The sequence below is a fragment of the Heteronotia binoei genome, chromosome 1 (assembly GCF_032191835.1).
Source record: "Heteronotia binoei isolate CCM8104 ecotype False Entrance Well chromosome 1, APGP_CSIRO_Hbin_v1, whole genome shotgun sequence".
NCBI classification, from domain to species: domain Eukaryota; kingdom Metazoa; phylum Chordata; class Lepidosauria; order Squamata; family Gekkonidae; genus Heteronotia; species Heteronotia binoei.
The window spans coordinates 63029922-63051634 of record NC_083223.1 but is presented as its reverse complement, the minus strand read 5'-3'; the positions used below and the strand labels follow the sequence as shown (position 1 = coordinate 63051634).

Sequence of the window (21713 nt, the reverse complement as noted above, 5' to 3'; positions counted from 1 at the left end):
GAACGAAGAGGCTAACAGCACAAGGAATAAGAATTAACCATTATAATCAGAAAAGTGGTGACAACTACAAGATACAAGAAACATTAATTTAAAACTACATTTAAAAAACAAGACAGCTAAAACCTCTACATAGGGGTTTCAAAAAAACTTGAGAAAATGAAAAAGAAACCTTCTCCTGGTATCTAGAGAGCTGTAAGACAGAGCCTCTGTAGGGAGGGAATTGCAGTTCCTGACAAGGCCCTTAATAATTTTCTTGTTGGCCACTCATTCTAATGCAAAAGCTGTTCCTTTGGTCTGCAGAGTTTCCTACCAGCCGATTGGAAATGAGTGCAGTAGCCGATATCTTTGACAGAGATGGCGATGGCTATATTGACTATTACGAATTTGTAGCAGCGCTTCATCCAAACAAGGATGCCTACAAACCTCTAACAGATGCAGATAAAATTGAAGATGAGGTGTGTTTCCCCACCACCACCTTTTTACTACTTCTGACATATGCTAACTGTAATGTTCTCCTGCTTGATTCCACAATGATCGATTATGTAAAATCCTTAGCGAATAATAGCATGGTTTTGATTATCTTTTGACAGGTGACGAGGCAGGTAGCAAAATGTAAGTGTGCAAAGCGATTCCAAGTGGAGCAGATTGGAGATAACAAGTACAGAGTAAGTAAAAATTTACCTTCTTGCTTGTGTAAACCCAAATATATTGCAAACCGCAGAGATACTGGAGCATGCCAGCTCAAATAGTAGGAATTTGTTCTGTTTTCTCAAAAGCTGGAAGTAATGTTTTTAAGCTTAATCCATTTTAAAATAAATCAATGAGAAAAACCCCCCATATGCTATAATATCCCATTGGAGTTGTAAGAAAGCTTTTCTCTCTTGACCTCTGAAAGAACTTTGCTTTTGGTGGAACTGTTCAGAACCTCATGATGGACCTTGATATTCTGGGCCCATACACATTTGGATACATCAGCAGCTTTTGGGACCTTATATGGTGACATTTGTTAATGTTTGAATAATGGGAGTGTTTTTTTTTTCTTCAAGAGAATAAACTGTTGGGACTCCGTTAGGCTTTCAGAATATCTGAATGAAATATGTTCCATCATCACCATCCTGTGTGTTTTTCCATTAGAGCCTACTTTCCCTTCATTTAGATAGGAAACATGCCAGGTGTATTTTTAAAAAAGAAACATCATTAAAGAATCTGTCACATTGTAGCAGCAGTACTTCATTTCCTTTTGGTTCAGTAATAAAATCATTTTCCAATGAGAATTCAGCTTAAGATGCTAACGGAACAAAGCAAGCAGTAGTTGGTTAACACATGGCTTTCTCAGCATTCACAACTTCAGACATTTAATTTGCCTTCACATCTCTGAACTAGTAACTTGGACTGTGTGTGTTTTAGAGTCATGTTAGAGGATGTCCTGTTTAACTAATTATGTCTTTCTCCCATTTTCCATCTCTTATCAGTTCTTCCTGGGAAATCAGGTATAAACAGTGGAATGTGTTACGGAGTTTCTAAGTACTCTCTTAATACATTATCATTTCAGCTTGTAGTAGTCTGTCCTTCCCTCTCCTTTCACCTTGAGCTAATTCATTCTTAGTCAGCTGCGGTGCCTCTCTGGAAATGCTTAGCAGATTTTCTTGTTTTGGGAGTTGCTTTTTTTTTTTTTTGCCTGTGGCTGCTTCATTAATGAGATTACTTTAAAGGGAACCAGATAATAGATTGTTAGAATTCATAAATGCCATCAGTGTTCTTCCTGTAGCTTACAAAAAGGTTTTTGGGTTGTTGTTTTTTTTGCTAAGATTGATATATGGGGACTTTCTAGCAATAGCCTTTATGGTTTCCATGCTGCATCCATGCTGCCAGATAACCTAGTACCATGCTTTTTTAAACCTTTGGGGGAAAGTTTGGATCAATTAGAAATTGGAAAAATGAATTATATGTCCATAAAAGCCACCCCGGTGGGAACAGGCATCATGAAAACAGAATCCCAGTTAGTTCTTTTTCCCTGTTAGTTCTTGATATATGCTTAATAATAACTCAATTCTAAATTAAAGTAGGAATCCAGTAGCACCTTTAAGACCAACAAAATTCAAAATGTAAGCTTTCATATGCATACATAGTTCATGAGACAATGGAATGGGGTACAGTGAGCAGAACTACATATAGCTAGTGGGCAGTGGTTAAGAATGCAAAGTGGTACAAAGTTAGAATCCAATGGCAAAACAGTGAAATTAACAAACTGAAAGAACATTTGGTATCTTTCTTTCAATATGTTCTTTCAATTTGTTAATTTCACTGTTTTGCCATTGGATTCTAACTTTGTACCACTTTGCATTCTTAACCACTGTTCACCTGCTATATGTAGCTCTGCTCACTCTACTCCATTCCATTGTCTGATGAAGTACACATGCATATGAAAGTTTCCATTGTGAATAAAACTTTGTTGGTCTTAAAGGTGCTACTGGACTCCTACTTTGTTCTGTTGCTTCAGACCAACACGGCTGCCCACCTGGATCAATTCTAGATTATCAAATTTTTGAACTCAGTATTATTTACTATCATTGCAACATTATCATATCATGCAAAATGGGATTTGCTGTACAGCTGAGGGAAGCTAGTTTCATTGTGGGAGGAAAGACCTTAGCATAGCTGAAAGAGAAACCTTCCTAGAACCAAAATTTGAATTACCTTATCAGGGCCAAATTAAATTGTCCACAGCATATTGTTACCAACTTTTTGGCAGTTCTCATTTCAAATAAGATTAAATTTGAACAATAATTTGTCACCAAAATTCAACTACATACTATTAAGATGTGGCATTTCATCAGACAGCATAATTCTGAGTAATCTTACTTACAAAGTCCATGTAGTAAATTGTATCTCTTTAGAATGTTATTTCATCAGTAGTGAGTACTAGTGAAAGAAGTCAGCTTTCCTTGCCTTCTGCATCATGGCAGAGCTGCCTTTACTCCAAGCTCTGCAGAAGGCACATGTGGGGGGGGGGGGGACACAATGTCAAGCATGCAGTTTCAATGACGAGTCGAGTTTGATACAAAACTACATTTATTGATAGACCGATACTTTCAGTGTAACAGATTCCTGAGAGTGATGCTAAAGATACATTGATACAATACTTTTAAGGCTTACTTCAAAAGGATTCCAAAAGGTGGGGGCGAGGGATAAACTATCATAAATGTCTACATTCTCATGGCGTTATCAGGATTCCGTCCTTGCTTTCCCCAGATGTGTCACACTCCCTAACAGGAATGTATGGGAAGGTACTGATTACTCTTTCTCTAGTTTCGTTTCTCTCTACTTCTACTTTGCCAGCAATAAAATGAAAAGGGGGAGGGGGAAAGAATAACAGAGCTAACAGACCTTGGTCCTCCATGATATTTCACACACCAGCTTTATGGAGGACCCTAAAACAATCAATTACCAATGGAATTTTACCATGCTCGACAGACTACACATGGGACCAGTGGCCTTGTGAATTCCAGCAGATGGGGCAAGGGTACAATTGTGTATACTTTTATGGTAGTCTGCCTCCCCTGCCCCCCCCCCGTCCAACAATCTGGTCAGTTCCTCCTTCCTGCTAAGAAATGCCGTTTGAAGCTAGATGAATGCCACAAAGTTGAACAGAAACTGTTTGCTCCCTGCCCCCCCCCGCCAAAAAAAAGAGTAGATATGGGGTTTTTTTACCTTCTCACTATTGCAGCATTTGGTCAGTAGAATAGGTTAGGGATTAGATGTTATAATAACAAAGCATTTCACGAGATACATGTATGAGTCACAATTTGATCTAGTGCAGGGTTTGGGGGGTGGAAATGAGAGGGAAATAGTGAGCGTTGTAATGCAGGAGAAAGGTATTTCTAAACCAGCCACTTAGTGCTTGAGGAAGTGGGACTGGAACCATTCTTGGGTCCACCTGACTCATAGATTTTATTGGGTTGGGAGTTGCCACTACATCACTGGCGCTCAGGTAGAGTGTTTTGGCAATCATGAGTGAAAGTTTAAAGCTTGGAGCCTTTCAAAAGAGGGAGGCCTGAAAAGGTATCATCTCTACTAACATACCTTAGCGTTAATAAATTCCTGCACTGGGAGCTCAACAGGTAGTTGAATAAATTTTTTTAGCTGCAGTTAAACATTAACATAGAGCTGTGACTTTAACACACAAAGTACATATTCTTCTTCCAAGATTCTGGAATAAATGCTTCCCAGAGCTATTCAGAATAACCGTGCCAAGAAAGACCATTCCAGAGGATTTCATTTAAAAAAAAGCTGCAGCAGAAACTATTGAATGGAAAAGAGGCACCTTGTTGCAAAGCCATTTTATCCTTATTTAGGAATTTATGTCATTTACATTTCAAATTTGCATTTTTGCTTATTAGTAATATATTGGATTAATGAATTTAGTTTTGTGTGTTTTTCTGTTATTTGGTTCCTCAAAGTAATATCTCTTTCCCCTTTGCTTAAGCAGTATCTCAATGAGGGTTTTTTTTTTAATGAGTTCAATTGTATGATTTGGATTGAAATCATTTACTGGACAAGTAGTGCTGTAAAAGCATAATTTACTTGAAAGAATGAAATTTTGCATTTTACTGAAGCTTAACTTTTTGTTTGAATGCTCCAGTGTGTCTTTTTAGACAGGAGGTAGCCTTAAATATCAGCAGTCTGAGTTTATTTAATCTTTGTGAACTTGTGAGATCTTTTCTGTAGTCATGAGCATCAAGAGAACTTAATCAATGAAAGTTTGCATAGGATAGACTAGTAAGTTGGAAGAGAAAGGTTTCTGTGTTGATAAGGATTCACAGTATGCAGCCATGAGATTCATGCTATACTACTGCATTTCCCAGTTCATCAAGAGACAAAGAGTAGTCATGGCTTCCCTTCCCAGTATCCCATCCTTCACGTGCTACTGTAACAAGGTGTGTTGTAGGTGTATTGCACAGCAGATGGGAAGGAGAATGACTGATGGCATTGGGAAAGGAACTGGCAGGAGAAGTCATGGCCACCTCATCTCATAGCATAGCAGAGAATGTAAGGGTATGCCTTGATCTCCAAGTTGCTACCTGATATTCCTAGTTTTTGATTCAGCACATTACTTTGCACTGAGAATAGAAGCGCTCCACTGATAAGTAATTTGGAAACTGTGGAGCCTCTTCCCGTGTTCCTTTTTTTTGACATATCGTCTACAGCTCATGTGGGTTTGAAGTGTATGTACATAGAACACTATTGTGGCTTTACTCTCATTTTGTTTGCCATTTTTTTCTTATTTGTGTATTTATGGAGATGAGAAAATAAGTTTATACCTTATGTGAAAGAATCTGTAGATTAATCCTCAGTTTCGCAGATATTGCCAACAGAATATTTGAATTCTTGGTTCACCAGTGGATTTTGCGTAAAGTAAAATTAAAAAAAAAACCCCACATCTGTTTTCATTTTGTCACAGATGAATAATTAATTAATCAGAAAGAACATATTAAAGGGCTTTAAAGCTTTTCTTGTGTTACATAGTTGAGGGGAAATGATGTTTCAAGGCTACTTGACAGACGTGTTTTGTACTGGAGGCTCCCAGTCTCCAGTACATATGTTGTGTGCATAGACACCATTTTTTTACTTTGATAAGAAATGCAGTTGTGAAATCAGTATGGAGAAGTCGTATGTACTGGTTGCATGAAGGTGGTAAGAGCTTGGAGTGCATGTTACGTTCAAAGCACTATTCAAAGCTATTACACTAGCATACAGTAAAACAAGAACTATGTAGGGACAAGTGGATCAAAAATATGGTTGCTTGTATGCTGGGGATATTATATGGCCTATGACATTGTTCCTGAAGGAAGTTGCTCCATCCCACACCTCAAACAAGATGGGGAGAGGAGGAGCGGAATTTGGGGACAGCTCCATGAATGGGGGAGGCACTAGCTCACCCCTGTGCTGGGTGTGAAGCCAGGGCAAGAAGGGTGGGCTTAATGCCTGACAGCTATGGTCTCACTCCCTTTGGGGGATGGGGATGACCCACAGCCTATCACGGCAACTGTCCTGAGAAGCAGAGCCATGCAGGGCTGTTACTAGAGTTTTAAAGTTCAGGTTCCAGAACTGTATAAGTTCTAAACATAAATTTCAGTGGGTAAGAGACATCATTTCTTCAAGGTGGCTTGATATGAACTCTTTAATACCAGAGTTATTGGTGCATATTTTTATGTATTACATTACTAATGAAAAGATATCAAATGCAATCAACAGTCCAGCATCAAATTCAACCTAGTGGCATATGCTTGCACTCTTCCTTCCCTTCTTTCCCTCACATAACCTCATTGCTGCTTTTTTTGATAAATGCAGTTGCATTCAACTTGAAAACAACCCTGATCCATGTGCATAATGAAAATATCTTTGGTGATTTTGCTACTAATTATTTAGGAGCATCTTGTGTGTGGCTAATTTTAACCCACTTGGCTTGAAGTGGACATTGCCTTTTGAACTTCACAGGAAAACTTTAGCATGTTTTCCTATTTTCTGTGCAGTTTGGTGACTCCCAGCAACTCCGTCTTGTCCGTATTCTGCGGAGCACAGTTATGGTTCGAGTTGGAGGCGGATGGATGGCGTTGGATGAGTTCCTAGTGAAAAATGATCCTTGCAGAGGTATGTAAGAAGCTTTTAGATATGAATAATCGAGTGCTACTGTTGTAGATTCTTTGGGGTTGGTTGGGTATGTATATATGGGAAAAATGTATATAAATCTGGTGACAGATTAAACAGTGATTCATTATTAGTATTCTACACACAGAGACACTTTTTATTATTTAAAAGTCTGCATACTGCACGAAACCTAAAGCCTGGTTACACACAATCATGGCAAAGGAGCTCTATCTGTTGAGAATTCTAAAGGTTCCACTACCAACAGACAGAGACTGCTGGAGAGGAGGAAATCGTACACAGAGGGTGCATTGAGCTGTTGTCTCTCTATTTTTATTCATTTATCTCCTCTTATCTATCTTCATTTTCTTTTTTTCTTGCCCTTGCCCTTAAGAAAGAGGATAATGTGAGGGTTTTTTTTTTAAAAAAAAACAAACTGGAGTGCTGAAGATAGCCCGCAGTCTCTCTCTTCTCAGGTGCAGAACTGTGTACAAATTACATGTTAGAATTTATAAAGAATTGGAGGTGGGTTCCTTGGACCCAATTTGTGTTCCTTGCAGCCATGCAGCATCTGTGGGGAATGGCTTTTTTTTAAAAAAAGAGCCAAACAGGCTCAAAATAACACCATAGGGGAGGAAGGGCTCCTGCTTCTCTCCCAAGCTGTTTTTCTGCAAAAAAAATTCCTCTGGTGGAGTGAGTTATTTTTGCCAATTTTGCTGTTCCATGTTGGAGTATCTATGCACATGGGACAGCAAAACTGGCAAAATAACTCCTGGACCCAACTTTTAAAAAATTGTAATTAGTTTGGCTCTTTGACTGTTCCATCTATCCAAGTGTGTTGGGTGAATCTTCAGAATTCTCAACAGAAAGAAGTCTTATGTGGTAACACTGCTTTCCACGTGTTGAGTATAACTCGCATCCAGAATGTCAGTGAAGTGAGAAGGTACTCAGTGGAATCAGGCCTACATCTGCAAACGACTCTGAATGAGCTAGATCCAATTTGATGGCTTATTCAACCCCCAACAAGCACTTAACTACAAGAGCCAACCTCATAGGCTAAGAAACTAAATCTGGGGAAAACTCAGCTGGATCTTAGCACTGCTTGCAGTAAGTATTGCTTCAGTATAGTGGCACAGAATTGGAAAAAGATGGTTTTACAAAGGGGCCAGATGGGGCAGTCACTATAGGGATCGAATTTCAGAAGGGAACTGTTTCCCTGCCTCTTACCTTTCTCTTCACTTCATGAAAAGAAAGTTGTGTGGAGGGGATTTCATTTTCATATGAGAGGCAAACAAAACCCTCATATAACCGGGAATTGGAAATATAAGATGCATCTTAGATTTGCTTCCTGATTTTTTTAAAAAAAATTCTGCCAGGCAGCGTTAACAAACTGAGGTAATCATAGAAGTATTTTGTTTGACTCAGTGGCTGGCAGGTAGGTAGGATGCACAATGAGCCCCCATGGCGGAATGGATGGAATATAAATAACCTAATAATAATAATGGGCTGAGTCTGCATCTGGTTTTGAGTGTGGAACACACAAATTGGTTAAAGGGGGGAAAGTGACAGGGACAGTCCCTGAAGCTGCCACTGCCACACTGCTCTGTCACTTCCTTCTTTTGTTTTGTCTTGTTTGGTTACCCTGTTTCCCCTCAACAGGTTCATCCATAGAGACCGACTACACACATGTGTACTGTAGTCTTAACGTATGAAATGCTGTGCTGAGGCTGTACTCATCAATCTGGTAACTTACTGCATATGCATGAGTTACTGAGTTCAGGCATGTTCAATAACTGAATCTGTTTCTGTTGACTTTGCTGGAAAATTATACTGGTGACTGGCCCAGTAGTCAATAGAAAATAGTTCAGCCACATATCTAGGAGGTTTTTCCTGGTCAGTTAGCAACATGGAGACAACAACCATTGAGATTTCATAACACATACAACAGAAGGATGACCTCAGAGGAACCTGAGGGGGAAGACTGTTACAGGGCGCTAGAGGAGCTCTGAAGTAAATTTAGATGAGAGTGTTTCGAAGCCCCTGTGTTGCATCCTAGTATGAATTATATATGATTCTCAACTGAACTTATATGGAGAGTGGGAAAATTCAAGAGGAATGGTAAGTATTGCTTGCTGATTCCAGGTGGAATAACACTAATAAAAAAGGGATTAGCCACTTCTATTTTATGGAAATATGATGTAGCGACAGAGGTTATTATTTGCCAATTTAAGTGTTCTTTATTTTTAACAGCACTGTAAATTCTAAGTGAGAAACTGTAAATTCAGAAATAAAAGTTAGATTTGTGGTACTACAACTCTTTCTTGTATATATTTTCCCTTTTATCAAGCTAATTTTTCCTTTTACCAAGCTAATTTCATTTTATCTATTCCCCATTTTAACAAATATATTCCTAAATGCAAAACCAAGGACCCTACTGTGTTCCTAAAGATTTACAAGTAGAGTTAAGAAGAGGAATGAACTAATGAGAAATCTACCTCAATATAGCTGAGTCTCATTTTACGTTTCAGTTGTACCGGAATCAGTGAAAAGTGGGCTGAAGAGAGAGTTGTATAGACTGCACTGAAAATCTAGCTAATTACATCATCACATTCCACTCTATAGAATCTAACAGGGCATAAGTGCTTTTAGAAATCTGACTCTGATTATAATTGACTGCTACAGTCATAAAGCTAATCAAATGAAATAGGGCCTTTTTTTCTGACTCAATAAAAAGCCAATTAATGAATCTTTCTTCTCCCCTTCTTTGATTAAGAGCAGCCTGCATCTGAATATAGTCATATAATTCCTTAGAGCCAGGTTAAAAACAAATGTACCGTGAAAAGGAGAAGTCATGCTTAAAAGTTATGGATCTTCTCAGTACCCATGGTATCAAAAGAGTTGACAGAAACTAGTGGTATATAGTGATATATGTAAATTCTTTGCATATTGATGCCAGGAAAAGGCCAGATCGAACTCTCTATTGGCCCTTGAGCACAGAGTATCCATGGCCCCTCCCCTTCCTCCCCTTTCCCATTTTCTGGCCACTTTCCTCCCTAATTATAGGTGCCCCCACTAGCACCCTTGCAAATTCTAGTTATTCTGGAAGGTGCAGACTTAAATTTTCTCATGTTTCTGTTTTTTTCCATTTTTTCTTGGTACCTCTGAATCTAAAAAGAGCTCAGAATAGTTTTTTATATTTCGTCCACTGCTGTTTTTCCCTCTGAAAGATGGGAGATTGACCCAAAGGTCTCCAGGCTGATTGAGGAAAGTGCCTGGAGGAGACAGCAGTCCATGATTCTTTTGCACTGTGCCAGCTCCTGTTCTACCAGGCACCTCTTCCATCGGGAAATGGGATGTGGTCCCTCTGCAGTAACAGTGGGCCTCAGTGCCTGGCTATACTGACTCTTAATGCCAGACCTACAACAGGACTTGTATATTCATTATTTGACTATAAGATAGCATTTGGTGGAAATAAATAAATAAAGATGCTGAAATCCCAGCGAGTTGTTACCATGCTTGGCATAACCAGGGTGGAGCACCTTAACTTCAGGGAGTACAAATATGAGAAGGCTCAAAGATGAGATGAACCCTCTCTCCAGTATAGAGGGTTTTAAGTACATTTTCAATCTCAGTGAATATGAAAATGTGGGTTTAAGGAGAAAATAGTCCATTTTTCCAAAGGTCAACAGGCTTTTTGCAAGAAAAAACTTCTCTGCAAATGAGGATTGCATGCCTCTGTTGGCCTGGAGAAAACTATATATATGTAGTGTCTGTTTGTGGACTTGCTGAGGTCAGAGGTGAACTGCAAGCAAATAACCGTTGGCTGAATGGGGGTGGGGTGGCTTAATAATGATCTACATTCCATTATATTCAAACACTATGTTGTGCACTCATTTCATGCAACATAAGATTGCATATTTATTTTCCACTCCCATCTCTTCCTTGTGTTGGCAGGGAAGCCATTTTTGGCACAGATGACATTGGGGCTGTCTAAAACTTAAGAGTTTACCAAAACTGTTCTTCTTTTGCTGAAGAGAACTCTGGTTCTTAGTGAGAACTTCTTGCCACTTAAGATCTGTCTCTTGGCCTGCAGCTTCGAATCTCTTGCATATGCAACTGCTGTAATTGATTTCTTCTCCTGCTAACGATTTTCTTTAATATGACCCATATCCTGTGTCATTTTTTCTAGTTCATCATCACGGGAGTAAAATGTTACGTTCGGAATCAAACTCTTCAATTACCACTCAGCCTACTATAGGTTGGCAAACCCCTCTCTTTTGTCTCTCCTGTTCTTACGTTCTTTTCCATTTCTTTCCCACTTTGCTTTGAGATATATATACATACAGATATATATATATATATTTAACAGAACGCTTCACGTAATCACATTTTTTTAGCTTAACACTTGCTGCACTGGCTGGTGCTTGAGAGCTTGCCTATAAATTTCCTTTGATACACTTGAAGAGAGTGTCTCAAACTTATTTGCTGTTAACATAGAGAAAGCCATACGCTAACCTGTTTAGACATCTGATCCTTATGGAAGGTTCTTATGTTTGCGTCTTCACCTCTGTGTGTCTGCCCAGCATCCAGTTACTTTTTCATCGTTTGGGAGTTTCTGTTTGTCATTGCATGCTGCCAAACTGCATTACCTTATAGTTTAGAGTTAATATGGTTTATGCTTTACTTTCAATATGTATTCATCATGGCCAGCATTTGAGTCAACTGAGCTGAGTATAAGTAGTTGTAGCATTAGTCAAATGGGTCTTTAGGTTGTGTCTGTGCACTGGTAAACTGAGTAGCATGTTGAGCCATTCCATTATCATGCTGATTTATGTTGACAGCAGTTATTCTTTGCTGGCATAAAATGTTAGACTACGCATATTCTACAAATGAACTCGTCTGTCCCAACCAAATACATTATTTACTAATGTGTTTGATTTGCGTGGCCTACTTGTGTGAGACTTGGAATCGCTGACAGCATGAATGGGGAGATATAGAAATGATTATATTTCTCGATTTCTCTTCTTCCTGTGTTATAGCAAAAGGAAGAACAAACATGGAGCTACGTGAGAAGTTCATTTTGGCCGACGGGGCCAGCCAAAGTATGGCTGCCTTCCGACCAAGGGGGCGCAGATCACGACCTTCTTCACGGGGTGGTTCACCCAACAGATCCACATCTGTGTCAAACCCACCTGCCCAAACAGCTCCAACACCATCTGTTGTTACCAGCACACCCAAGGTACGTCTCATGCATTGCAACACCGAATACTTCAGTTAATAAAATGAGACTAAGAGTGCTAGTTTCCTATACTGTTGCTTTATAACCAGTAAGGAAGTTTTTAATACTTCTGTTTGTCAAAGAAAGCTAACAAAGTTTTTCATTGTTTCCCTGCCTACAATTGCAGCGGTCATGCAAGCCTGGAAAAAAACATGTAAGCTAATTGGAAACCTGAATAAACTTTGTAAAGGAGAAAAACATTAACCCCACCACTTGCATTTTTAAAAGCACACATACATTCTCCCTTGTGTAGAATGCTTGTTGTCAGTTGTTCCTGCTTTTGTTTTGGTGTCTTTTGCTTTGACTTTGATTGAGCAATTTGGTCTCCATAATCTGAATATTCCTCTCCATTACACTGTGTTCCATCAACTGTTCTTCACCCTTGTGATTTGCCATTATTCCATACAGACACCCCATCATTTAACACGCAACTATGGTAAACCATGGTTGATAAACAGCAAAACGACATCTCCTTGTAAACCACCAGAGTGCTCTGAATATCAAGTGTCATCCACAGAGGTACAGTAATGGATGAATATTCTAGTCTAACAAAAAATTCCTTCACTAAAGCTGTCCTATTAGCTAACAGTCACTACACTTGTTCATTTGTGCAGCACACTTTGCGTATTAATACACTATTTGTTTGCAGTCTTCTGTCCAATAATAATGTTTTCTTTCTGTGTCTCTTAAACTTATAAATTGATCATGTGCTTTTTATGTGCGTTGCTTGTCTGATTTCTACTAAATATTTGTCAGATATCTCTTTTAACACCATAAATAACCACAAGCAAAATTACATATGGAATTTCAGGTACACATAACCCAGATAATGTGTTTGTTTTCTTTCTCTTTCTTTCTCTAATGGAGATTCTCCTGCCATTCCATTAGACCTGATAGACAGTTCTTCAAAACAAAAGAGCTCTCAGATTCCTGCACTAACACATAATTCCAGTATTGTTTTACCTGCTTGTTTCCCATTGACTTTTGTGACCAACTGGTCTTTGTTTGGTAAATAGATCACAATCCCATATAGAGTTTACAAACTATGAAATCTGTGCATTTAAGCATATTTAACTCTTATGTCAGAATACAGTTTTGTTTGTTTGTAATTGGTTACATCCCTAAAGGCTGAAGATGTGGAACGACAGTAAAAAATATTTTATAAACCCCCGAATAAGTATCTAGTGACACACAAAACGTGATATAATGGCAAAAATGAAACCATCCCATTCCTCCTTAAGCCCAGCCACTAAAAGTAAGTTGAAATAAAAATGTCTCACACACCATCTGGAAAATGTTCAGGGTCAAACTTCAATAGTGCTCCAAGGTGAAAAGTCCCATATGTATAGGGAGAATTACTGTACAAGTATCTCTTCATGCCATTGTTATACAGACCTTATGCACAGATAGTTTAAAGACTGTCTTTGAGGTCAGTCCTTGGATTACCATAAAAGATGCAACTGAAGATAGGGTAGGAGGCAGTTTTCAAAGATTGTATAAATAGGTTGTTAAAGACTTAAAATATATTAAATATTGCAAGGCTCGCCTTTGATTCAGTAATAAAACTCCTAAGTAAAAGATGAATGGAATTAGTGCACATCTCCTGCTAATAATTCTAAATTATTTTAGGATATATAGCACATGGATGATTAGTGCAGGGAAGACTGTCTTATTGCTATTCTTACTTGCTTGTCTGTTCTACATTTTTAGAGGATTTCCAATTCTAGCACTGTCCCTTCGATTCTTTACACTGCTAAATTTACAGACTGTTTTATTGCTTTGCTTACTGAGAAGGCAAAACACACAGCTGTCCTCAATCTTTCTGCCATGGTGTGTTTGCTTTGCATGTAAGATTATTATTAGTAAATATCTGTAAGACATAAAATATAATGTTGGATATTAATTGCTGACTTTGAATATGACAATTGCTTTTTGTCTGGCTCCCTAGTTGGCAAAATGTAGCCAGTAACCCCACTTGATTATACTAGAGTTATGTGGAGAAAGTTATATTATCATTGCCAAAACAATACAGTATCATTTATGAAAGAAACTGGGCATTAATTTAATCTTCCATGTGGAACTTAATTCTTTATGGCCTTGCTGACAATGTATCAATCCTTCAAAGCCTTTGCTTGTAATCTGGAATTTAAATTCTGAATATTCCCTCTTGATAATGAATATGTACATCAAGAGAAGAAGTCTTAGAACACTAGAGTTCAAAATCTTTTTAATGCCACAAGAATCCTTGAAGCATGATATTCCTCCACTTGCAGCTGCTGGAATGGCCCTGGGTTAGCCATAGCTATCACAGGAGTTGTCCTTGAAAGGGCAGCTGCTGTGAGAGCCCTCTCAGCCCCACCCACCTCACAGGATGTCTGTTGTGGGGGGAGAAGATATAGGCGATTGTAAGCCGCTCTGAGTCTCTGATTCAGAGAGAAGGGCGCGGTATAAATCTGCAGTCTTCTTCTCTCCAGTAGACTTTACTTTATCTGGTTCATATCTTGGGTGTCCCGAGGGCCTAAAATATGTGAACTCAGTAAAAGTTAGCTTATTTCGAACCATGAACCATTGATCATCTGTGCAATCCCACATGCCATCCTGCAATTGGATAGGTCTTTAGGGGGCACTGTGCACTGGAGCCAAAAGCTTGTTCCTGCCAAGGAACCATGTGCTCTTTCATAGCAGCGCCCCCCCTCCCCCGCCAAAAGAGAAGGTTGTGTTTTTGGAGTCTCCAGCTAGAGTCAAGAAGATTTCATGGTTCAGAAGGCCCTTTTCAAGAAGTGCTCTTGATATGGAGCAAAGATGACCCAAACTGATTGACACAACCTTCTTCTGTACTGTTTGGGAGAAGGGTATAGTGTCTCCACATGTAAGGCCTGCCAACGCTTCACCCCTAAATCACACGGGCAGGGAAGGAAATATTTATATAGCTCTTTGGGCTTGGGATTATGTAGGCAGAAATTTAAATATAAATACAGAACTGCATTTGAGAATGCTGGCTTCACCAGATACAGTTTTAGATATAAAGCTGTTTGGCTTTTCCTATAGGTATTACAGAAGTTAAAAGGTTTTGTCTTAGAGTGTACTTTGCTTTGTCCCTTTTGTTAAGACTAAGGTCTTTCTACTAGACCACTTTTCCTCTGGCAAGATAGTTATTCTCTCCTCATTAAGAGCAATAACTCTGTCAGGCAGAGACTTTTTTGCTGGGATTACAAATGGAAAAATTTCCAAAAGAAGATAGAACTTTAATATGGTACTTGCTCTCAGCTGCTAGGACATTATATGCGCAGCTGTGGAAGCAAGAAAAAATACCAGAAAAATGGGATTGGATTACAAAAGTTATGTCATGGAGCGAAATGGACAAATTAACAAGAAAACTAAGAGACTATGATTTGGAACTTTTTAAGTTGGACTGGAAAAAATTCAGAAGATACATAGAGAAAGAGTGGAAAATAAAAGGACATTGGGCAATCTTTGATGAGGATTAAGACGTTTAAAATAAGAATAAGAATATAACCATGGGGGGGGGGTCTTTTTGTTTTTTCTTAATAGCTAAGGGTACCTTTAATACTTGTTTATTTTTAAAAAAAATAACACTGGCGGGGGTCAAGTAACGGAGGGAGGGGAGGGGAAAAGTAAGATATGGGGTAGGAAAATTTTTCTTTTATCTTAAGTTCTTTATAAGTTGTAGATATAGTTCTGCTACCATATGTTACTAATAAAATTGTTTACCTAGCAAGAGTAATAACTCTGTCTTTAGGGCCTTTCAAGACCGCCTCTAAAGCCTTTGCCAAATCCTTATCTTCTATACTAACAGTCTTGGTATACCAGACCTTAAGATTAGAACAGGAACTACAATTATCTTTCAAGATGTGTTTCTTTGTTTTTCACACAGAGACTGTTTAACTTGTTGGGAAAAGTCTCCTACCAGAGCTTCTTCTTAGTTCAAAGTCATACCACTCTGTTTCTGAACTAGACTCTGATTCAGGAGTAGGCTCTCCTCACATTAGAGAGACTCTCAAAAGCAACCACTCTCTAATCCATACACTCTCCAACTCCTTCAGCTCCCCAACTGCTTCAACCAACTGCCTAACTGTCCCTTCTTGACAATTAGCAAAAGTTCCCCCAATCAGAATTTCTATTAGCTGTCACTCATTTGCAGTTCCATTAGCTGTCACTCATATGCACTGCCTCTAAGCCTGCATAAACTTGCTATCTGTCACAGCTCCCAATTCCGCATCTTCAGAATCAGCATGTTCAGCTCCACCTCCCAAATAAGCAGATCCAATCTTGGTTGTGCTCCCCTCAGGCTCATTGTGCCTCTTCTGAGTCTCCAGCGAAAAAGGCTAAAGGCAACACAAAGGAAATGCATAAATTGGCTCCCCAGCAGAACACTCCCATCTGCACTCCTGAGTCAATTCCAGCCTTGCAGAAGAAGCCCAGGACTTCATCTCTGGGTCTGAGATTTCCACATGTTTTCCTATGAGGATGCTGGCTTACCACATGGTCAAGTTCCATGGTTCTGTGGTCTCATCCCCAACCGTCTATGCGATGGACTTCACATCCCTTGGCGATGTTTCTGGGATATAGAGAAGAATGGGGTGACAACTTCATAAGCCCCAGGGATGTGTGTTTGTATCATTACCCTCACTGCATGTGATGGTTACTGAAGGTGGATACAATGACATTGGTGTCATTGTATCCACCTTCAGTAACCATCACATGCAGTGTTTTCCTATTCCTGCCATGAGAGAAGAAACAGCAATTGAATCTGATACATTGGATCACAGTGCAGGTGAGAGGGTAGGCAAGCCATCTCTGGCCTCTCCCACAGAAGATTTCTAAATGTTTGGAGAACAGATTATTCGAATGGTCCAGTCTCTCAAGGTAGAAGTCACTACCTTGAAGCGCAAACCTCTATTCAGAATTTCCCATGATTATTGCTTTCCTGGTGTTGGAGGGCCTTGAAGACCTCGTGTAGGAACTGTGGCAAAAACATGCATCTCTCCAGCCTACCTCCAGAAGGGTAGAACATTTTTATAAGATCAAGGAGGAGCCATTTAACTATTTGACACCTCATCCTCTGCCATCCTCTTTGGTTACAGAGGAGATGCAGCCAAAGGGCCACCAGGCCTATCACTCCACTCCCAGAGATAGGAAAGGGAGAAAATTCTCTGTTCTCAGTCATATGTTTGACACCCCTTCTTTAGATGTTAGGAGGGCATTACTATTTTACCTCAAGAGAACTCTGATGCTTCACAGGGATAGAACCCTGTTTGTTTGTTTTAGTGGCCCTAAGAGATGTAAGAACATCATTTCATACCTTCTCCCGATGGATTACCATAATAGGGCCAGATTGCCATGCCTGTTGAACATTCCACTAGGACAATGGCTTCTTCCTCAGCTTTCCTGGATTGAGTGTCTTTGACAAAGATTTGCAGAGCTGCCACCTGATCATCAGCAGACATGTTTATACATCATTGTGCTTTAGATCTGCAGTCAAGACATGAGGCTCGAGTGGGCAAGGTAGTTCTTCATTCACTATTCAAGCAAGAAGAGTATGCCTCACCACCTGGTGAGTAGATAGCTCGAATCCGCATGTAGGACTGCACAGAAGATCAGTGATGAAAACAAAGTTGCACTTACTTGTAACTATTGTTTATTGAGTATCTTATGTGCAGGCACACATACTCTCCCTCCTGTCATGCTGCATGGTCTGGCTTTGGTGACACTAGAGATACTGAGGGTAGGGGGGCGCGGCTGCTCAGGAGCACATAGTCCCTGGGCAGGAACAAGCTTCTGGTTCTGGTGTGCCCTGGAGGCTTTCAGCTGTGAAGACCTATCCAATGGCAGGCCTGTTGATGTACAGTCCCCATTTGTGCCTTCACAGAAGATACTCAATGAACAATAGTTACTATTATGTGCAACTTTGTTTTGTGTGTCAGTGAAATTCTCTTAAGAACACTGTTAACTAAAGTTACAAACTGACCCAGTTAACAAATTACAAAAAATGGAAGCAAAAATCCATGTATGCTAAGTATTGATATGCATGAATTAAAAAGGTCTGGATCTTAATTTCATTTTTCATTGGCAGGAGTCACTTTTGGCAGCAGAAGGGTGTGTGTGGTTTTGTCCATTTTTCTTCTCCCACTGTAGCTCCTCCACACACACTGTTCTCAGGGCTCCACTGCTCTCCAGGGACATAATTTCAGAGGACATATCAGAATGGATGGAGAGGGGAATTGGAAAGTTCACTTCAGTGAGCACTGTGCTGCTTGTGCAAAATAGGATCCATGACACAGTGATCAATTTACTACGTGTTATTACTCTTTGGTTCCTTTTCCAAATCATGTCACTTTTCAAAATAGCCTATTCTTTCTCATGCATGTTTCAAAGAAGATGCTATGGGTGGAATCCTGAATTTAGTTCTACTTGATATGGATCTTTGCACAGCTTTTTCATTTATTTATTTTTGTGTCTAACAGGGGACTCCAATACAAGGGAGTAAACTTAGATTGCCAGGATATCTGTCAGGGAAGGGTTTCCATTCTGGAGAAGACAGTGGTCTAATCTCAACAGCAGCTACTAGAGTCAGGGCACATTTTGCAGGTGAGTGCTAAGGTCTCTGGAGCTATAGGTTTGGGAGGTCATGCAGATTGCAGCTGGGTTGCTGTTAACATGGTTGCATTAGGAGCAACAAAATTATTTCTTCCGCACAACTTGTATACATGAAATTTTAGAACAGTTGAACTTGTGCCTGGCATTTAATCTGATTCTTATCTGAAGTTATTATTATACCACCCTCGTAGCCATAAGGATCTCAAGGCAGCATACAAAAATAAAATTATTGTACCTCTTTTTTGTTTTTGCTTTTTCATAACCATATTTAATATTCATTATTTGAATTGCAGACCATCTACTTTGCTTTTTGTCGAAATATCAAACTCTAGCATGCAGCAGCAGCCAAATCAACAGGCACACAATGTGATTAACTTACATAGAAGCTGTTTGCAAAGTGAAAGCAGGTGACAAAGGATGTAGCAATAAATAGCATCTGTTCCCATGGAGCAGAATAGACGTTCATGATGGGCTCTCAGAGCTGCAAATCAAGCTATGGACAACTGCTATGGCTGTTTCTAGAATTCCCAGAAGTCCACCTCCAGCATTGCCTAGGAATTGATTGCATTGTCTGGAAAAACAAACCAATAATAAACCACCTAGGAAAATGGCGGGTTCACTTTCCAGTTTGTGTATGACACAATGAAACGAACTGGTTCAGAACAGACCACAAATCGGCCATTTTTAGCATGAATTGTGAATCGTTTCATGCTCATGCCTACTGGGCACCTTTGGAGGTCTGAAGTACTGGTGTTGTAGGAGCAAAGTTCATGAGTGGGAACATACTGGGATACTAAGTAGGTAACTGCTTAGTCTCAGCAGCAGGGGTTGGCTTGCACATATTCCAAGTTATACCCATTTTCTTGTGTGAATAAATAAATAAATATTTTTTTTAATTTATATCCCGCCCTCCCCGCTGATGCAGGCTCAGGGCAGCTCACATAACATAAGATAAATACAGCATTACAATAGTAGATAATAAACAAACAAAATACCCTGATTTAAATTATTACATTAGTTAAGCATTAAAACATCAGTAAAACAATTTAAAACACAGATTAATTTGGTGCTACAAATACCACATAGCTTGGATAATGATGATATAATACTTCCACATTAAAAAGCCAGCTGGAAAAGGACGGTCTTACAGGCCCGGCAGAACTGGTTAAAGTCCCGCAAGGCCCGTACCTCTTCTGGTAGCTGGCCTAGTTCATTGGGTGCAGGATGAAGCTGTGTTTTGTTGCCTCTTTTGTCTCTAATTGCAATGGATGCATCTCCCTTCTCCCTTTTGCAGAAACTAGAAAAACTCCAAGCAGGCCAGGAAGCCGGGCAGGAAGCAAGGCTGGCAGCAGATCTAGCAGCCGCCGGGGCAGTGATGCATCTGACTTTGACATTTCAGAAATCCAGTCTGTGTGCTCAGACGTGTCAGAGACTGTTCGCATGGCAAGCAGACCGACACCACGACCTTCTTCTCGGTCTGGATCAGCTAAGCCTTCCAAAATTCCAACTCCTCAAAGAAGGTCGCCCGCTAGCAAATTGGACAAGTCCTCCAGGAGATAGTGTGATCAACTCAGTCAAGGTCCTCTTTGGCCTGTGCATTAAAAATATTTAAGTTTGTAAGATGTAAAATATTCTGTAGAAATTATTGTGAAATATTACAAGGATTTGGATTTTTAATTTTGCAGATGGCCTTATTTGTGTATTTGTCTTGTTTTATGTGTATAATTTTTGTCAACTTTTGTTTTGTTTATGCCATATCTTTTGTGAACAGGGGAAAGGTTTTTTTAAATAAATGTAAACTAACGGTGGTTTGCAGTAATATTTAGAGAGATCACTAAAAGCAGTTTCTGAATGTACAGTGAAGTCTTTGCGTCCCAAGTCCAGAAGGCCTGTCACTTCATTGTTAGGGTAACAGTAAAGGATACCTCATAATTTTATCTTAAAACACAAGACAAAAGGCAAAATTATGCATTTTGAGCAGAATGGACATCAAAAGGCGTGTGGCAGAGAACAGAAACAGAAAACACAGTTCACAGAGCAGTTAAATAAAAAGCGTCCTCCAGAGAACTCACCGAAAAAGTTACTTAAAGAGCACTTGCCAGTACTACAGTACTCCAATATCTTGCAGCATTTTTTGTGCCATTGCTTTAAAGGAGACCAGACACAATCTGGATAAAAACACCTATTACACTTGTATAAGAATGCCAGTATAATCTGCATTGATGTCAACATGAGGTTTTCTTTTGCTTGATTGGATGATAGCACTGTATCATTGGACTCTATTTTATATTGAAGCAGTTTTGCTTGCAAAAATAGGGGGCGGAATCTATGAAATAAATCTTGTTCCTTCTCTTTGTTGCTGTTGTGTTACTTTATCCCATGAAAATTGCTGTGTTATGATTTACAATATTTCTAAATTGTTATTTTTGGGAGAGATTTTAATCTAGCTTTCCCATTCTTCACTAGATTTTAAATTACTGCAGTACCTTTTCAGTGTAACTTCTTATATTTCATAATATGTAACGTGACAAACTAACATTTGTTTTGCACTGGCTATTTTTCTTTTGTACAAGAACTTTATATTGTTGGGTCATGAATGAAGGAAGGTTAGGTTGAGGTGAGGTTGTGTAAAGGAGAGGATGCTTTCTTGAAATTAGGGTGGCAGAAACACTGCTTTAGAAAAAGTATCCGTATCTAATTCTCAACTTGGCCAAATCCAAGGATACATAAATGAAGACTGGGGCTGTGAATCTACAAGATTAGACTTTCTAAAAACCTAAAAGCTTTAGGTTTGCAGGGGGAAAAAATCTGAAATCTAAAGATGTTTAAAAAGTGTGTAAGGGAGGTTTGGGGGTCAAAATCTCACCAAAAGATAAAAGGAGCACCTGTAGCTTTAAGAAACAGATGACTTCAGTAGCTGTTGATAGGCAACAGTTTCACCAGGCTTGGCATTCCAGGCTTGGTTTCTATCAGTAGAAGGCAGGGGAGGGTGCAGGGCCATTTCCAGGGCTGTTGTGGCCCCGTGGCGCAGAGTGGTAAAGCAGCAGTACTGCAGTACTGTGGTCTGAACTCTCTGCTCACGACCTGAATTCGATTCCGGTGGAAGCTGGATGCAGGTAGCCGGCCCAAGGTTGACTCAGCCTTCCATCCTTCCGAGGTTGGTAAAATGACT

General features: G+C 39.5%; 1 protein-coding gene across 25 annotated transcripts in view; it reads left to right on the top strand.

Moving 5' to 3' along the window:
• Window positions 1-20893, top strand: part of DST (dystonin) — a 489979-nt gene extending 469086 nt beyond the window's left edge. For 12 of the 25 annotated variants that reach the window (XM_060235262.1, XM_060235226.1, XM_060235255.1 and 9 more), the window contains 9 exons: window positions 301-455; window positions 591-665; window positions 1473-1490; window positions 6534-6651; window positions 10835-10903; window positions 11685-11884; window positions 12332-12442; window positions 18409-18532; window positions 19836-20893. In XM_060235262.1, coding sequence (XP_060091245.1) covers window positions 301-455; window positions 591-665; window positions 1473-1490; window positions 6534-6651; window positions 10835-10903; window positions 11685-11884; window positions 12332-12442; window positions 18409-18532; window positions 19836-20101 — 1136 coding nt within the window. In that variant the 3' untranslated portion in view covers window positions 20102-20893. Of the gene's footprint in view, window positions 1-300; window positions 456-590; window positions 666-1472; window positions 1491-6533; window positions 6652-10834; window positions 10904-11684; window positions 11885-12050; window positions 12078-12331; window positions 12443-18408; window positions 18533-19835 lie in introns of all 25 variants that reach the window. The other 13 variants (XM_060235329.1, XM_060235239.1, XM_060235336.1 and 10 more) reach the window with 7 other exon arrangements.
• Window positions 20894-21713: the final 820 nt, after the last annotated feature.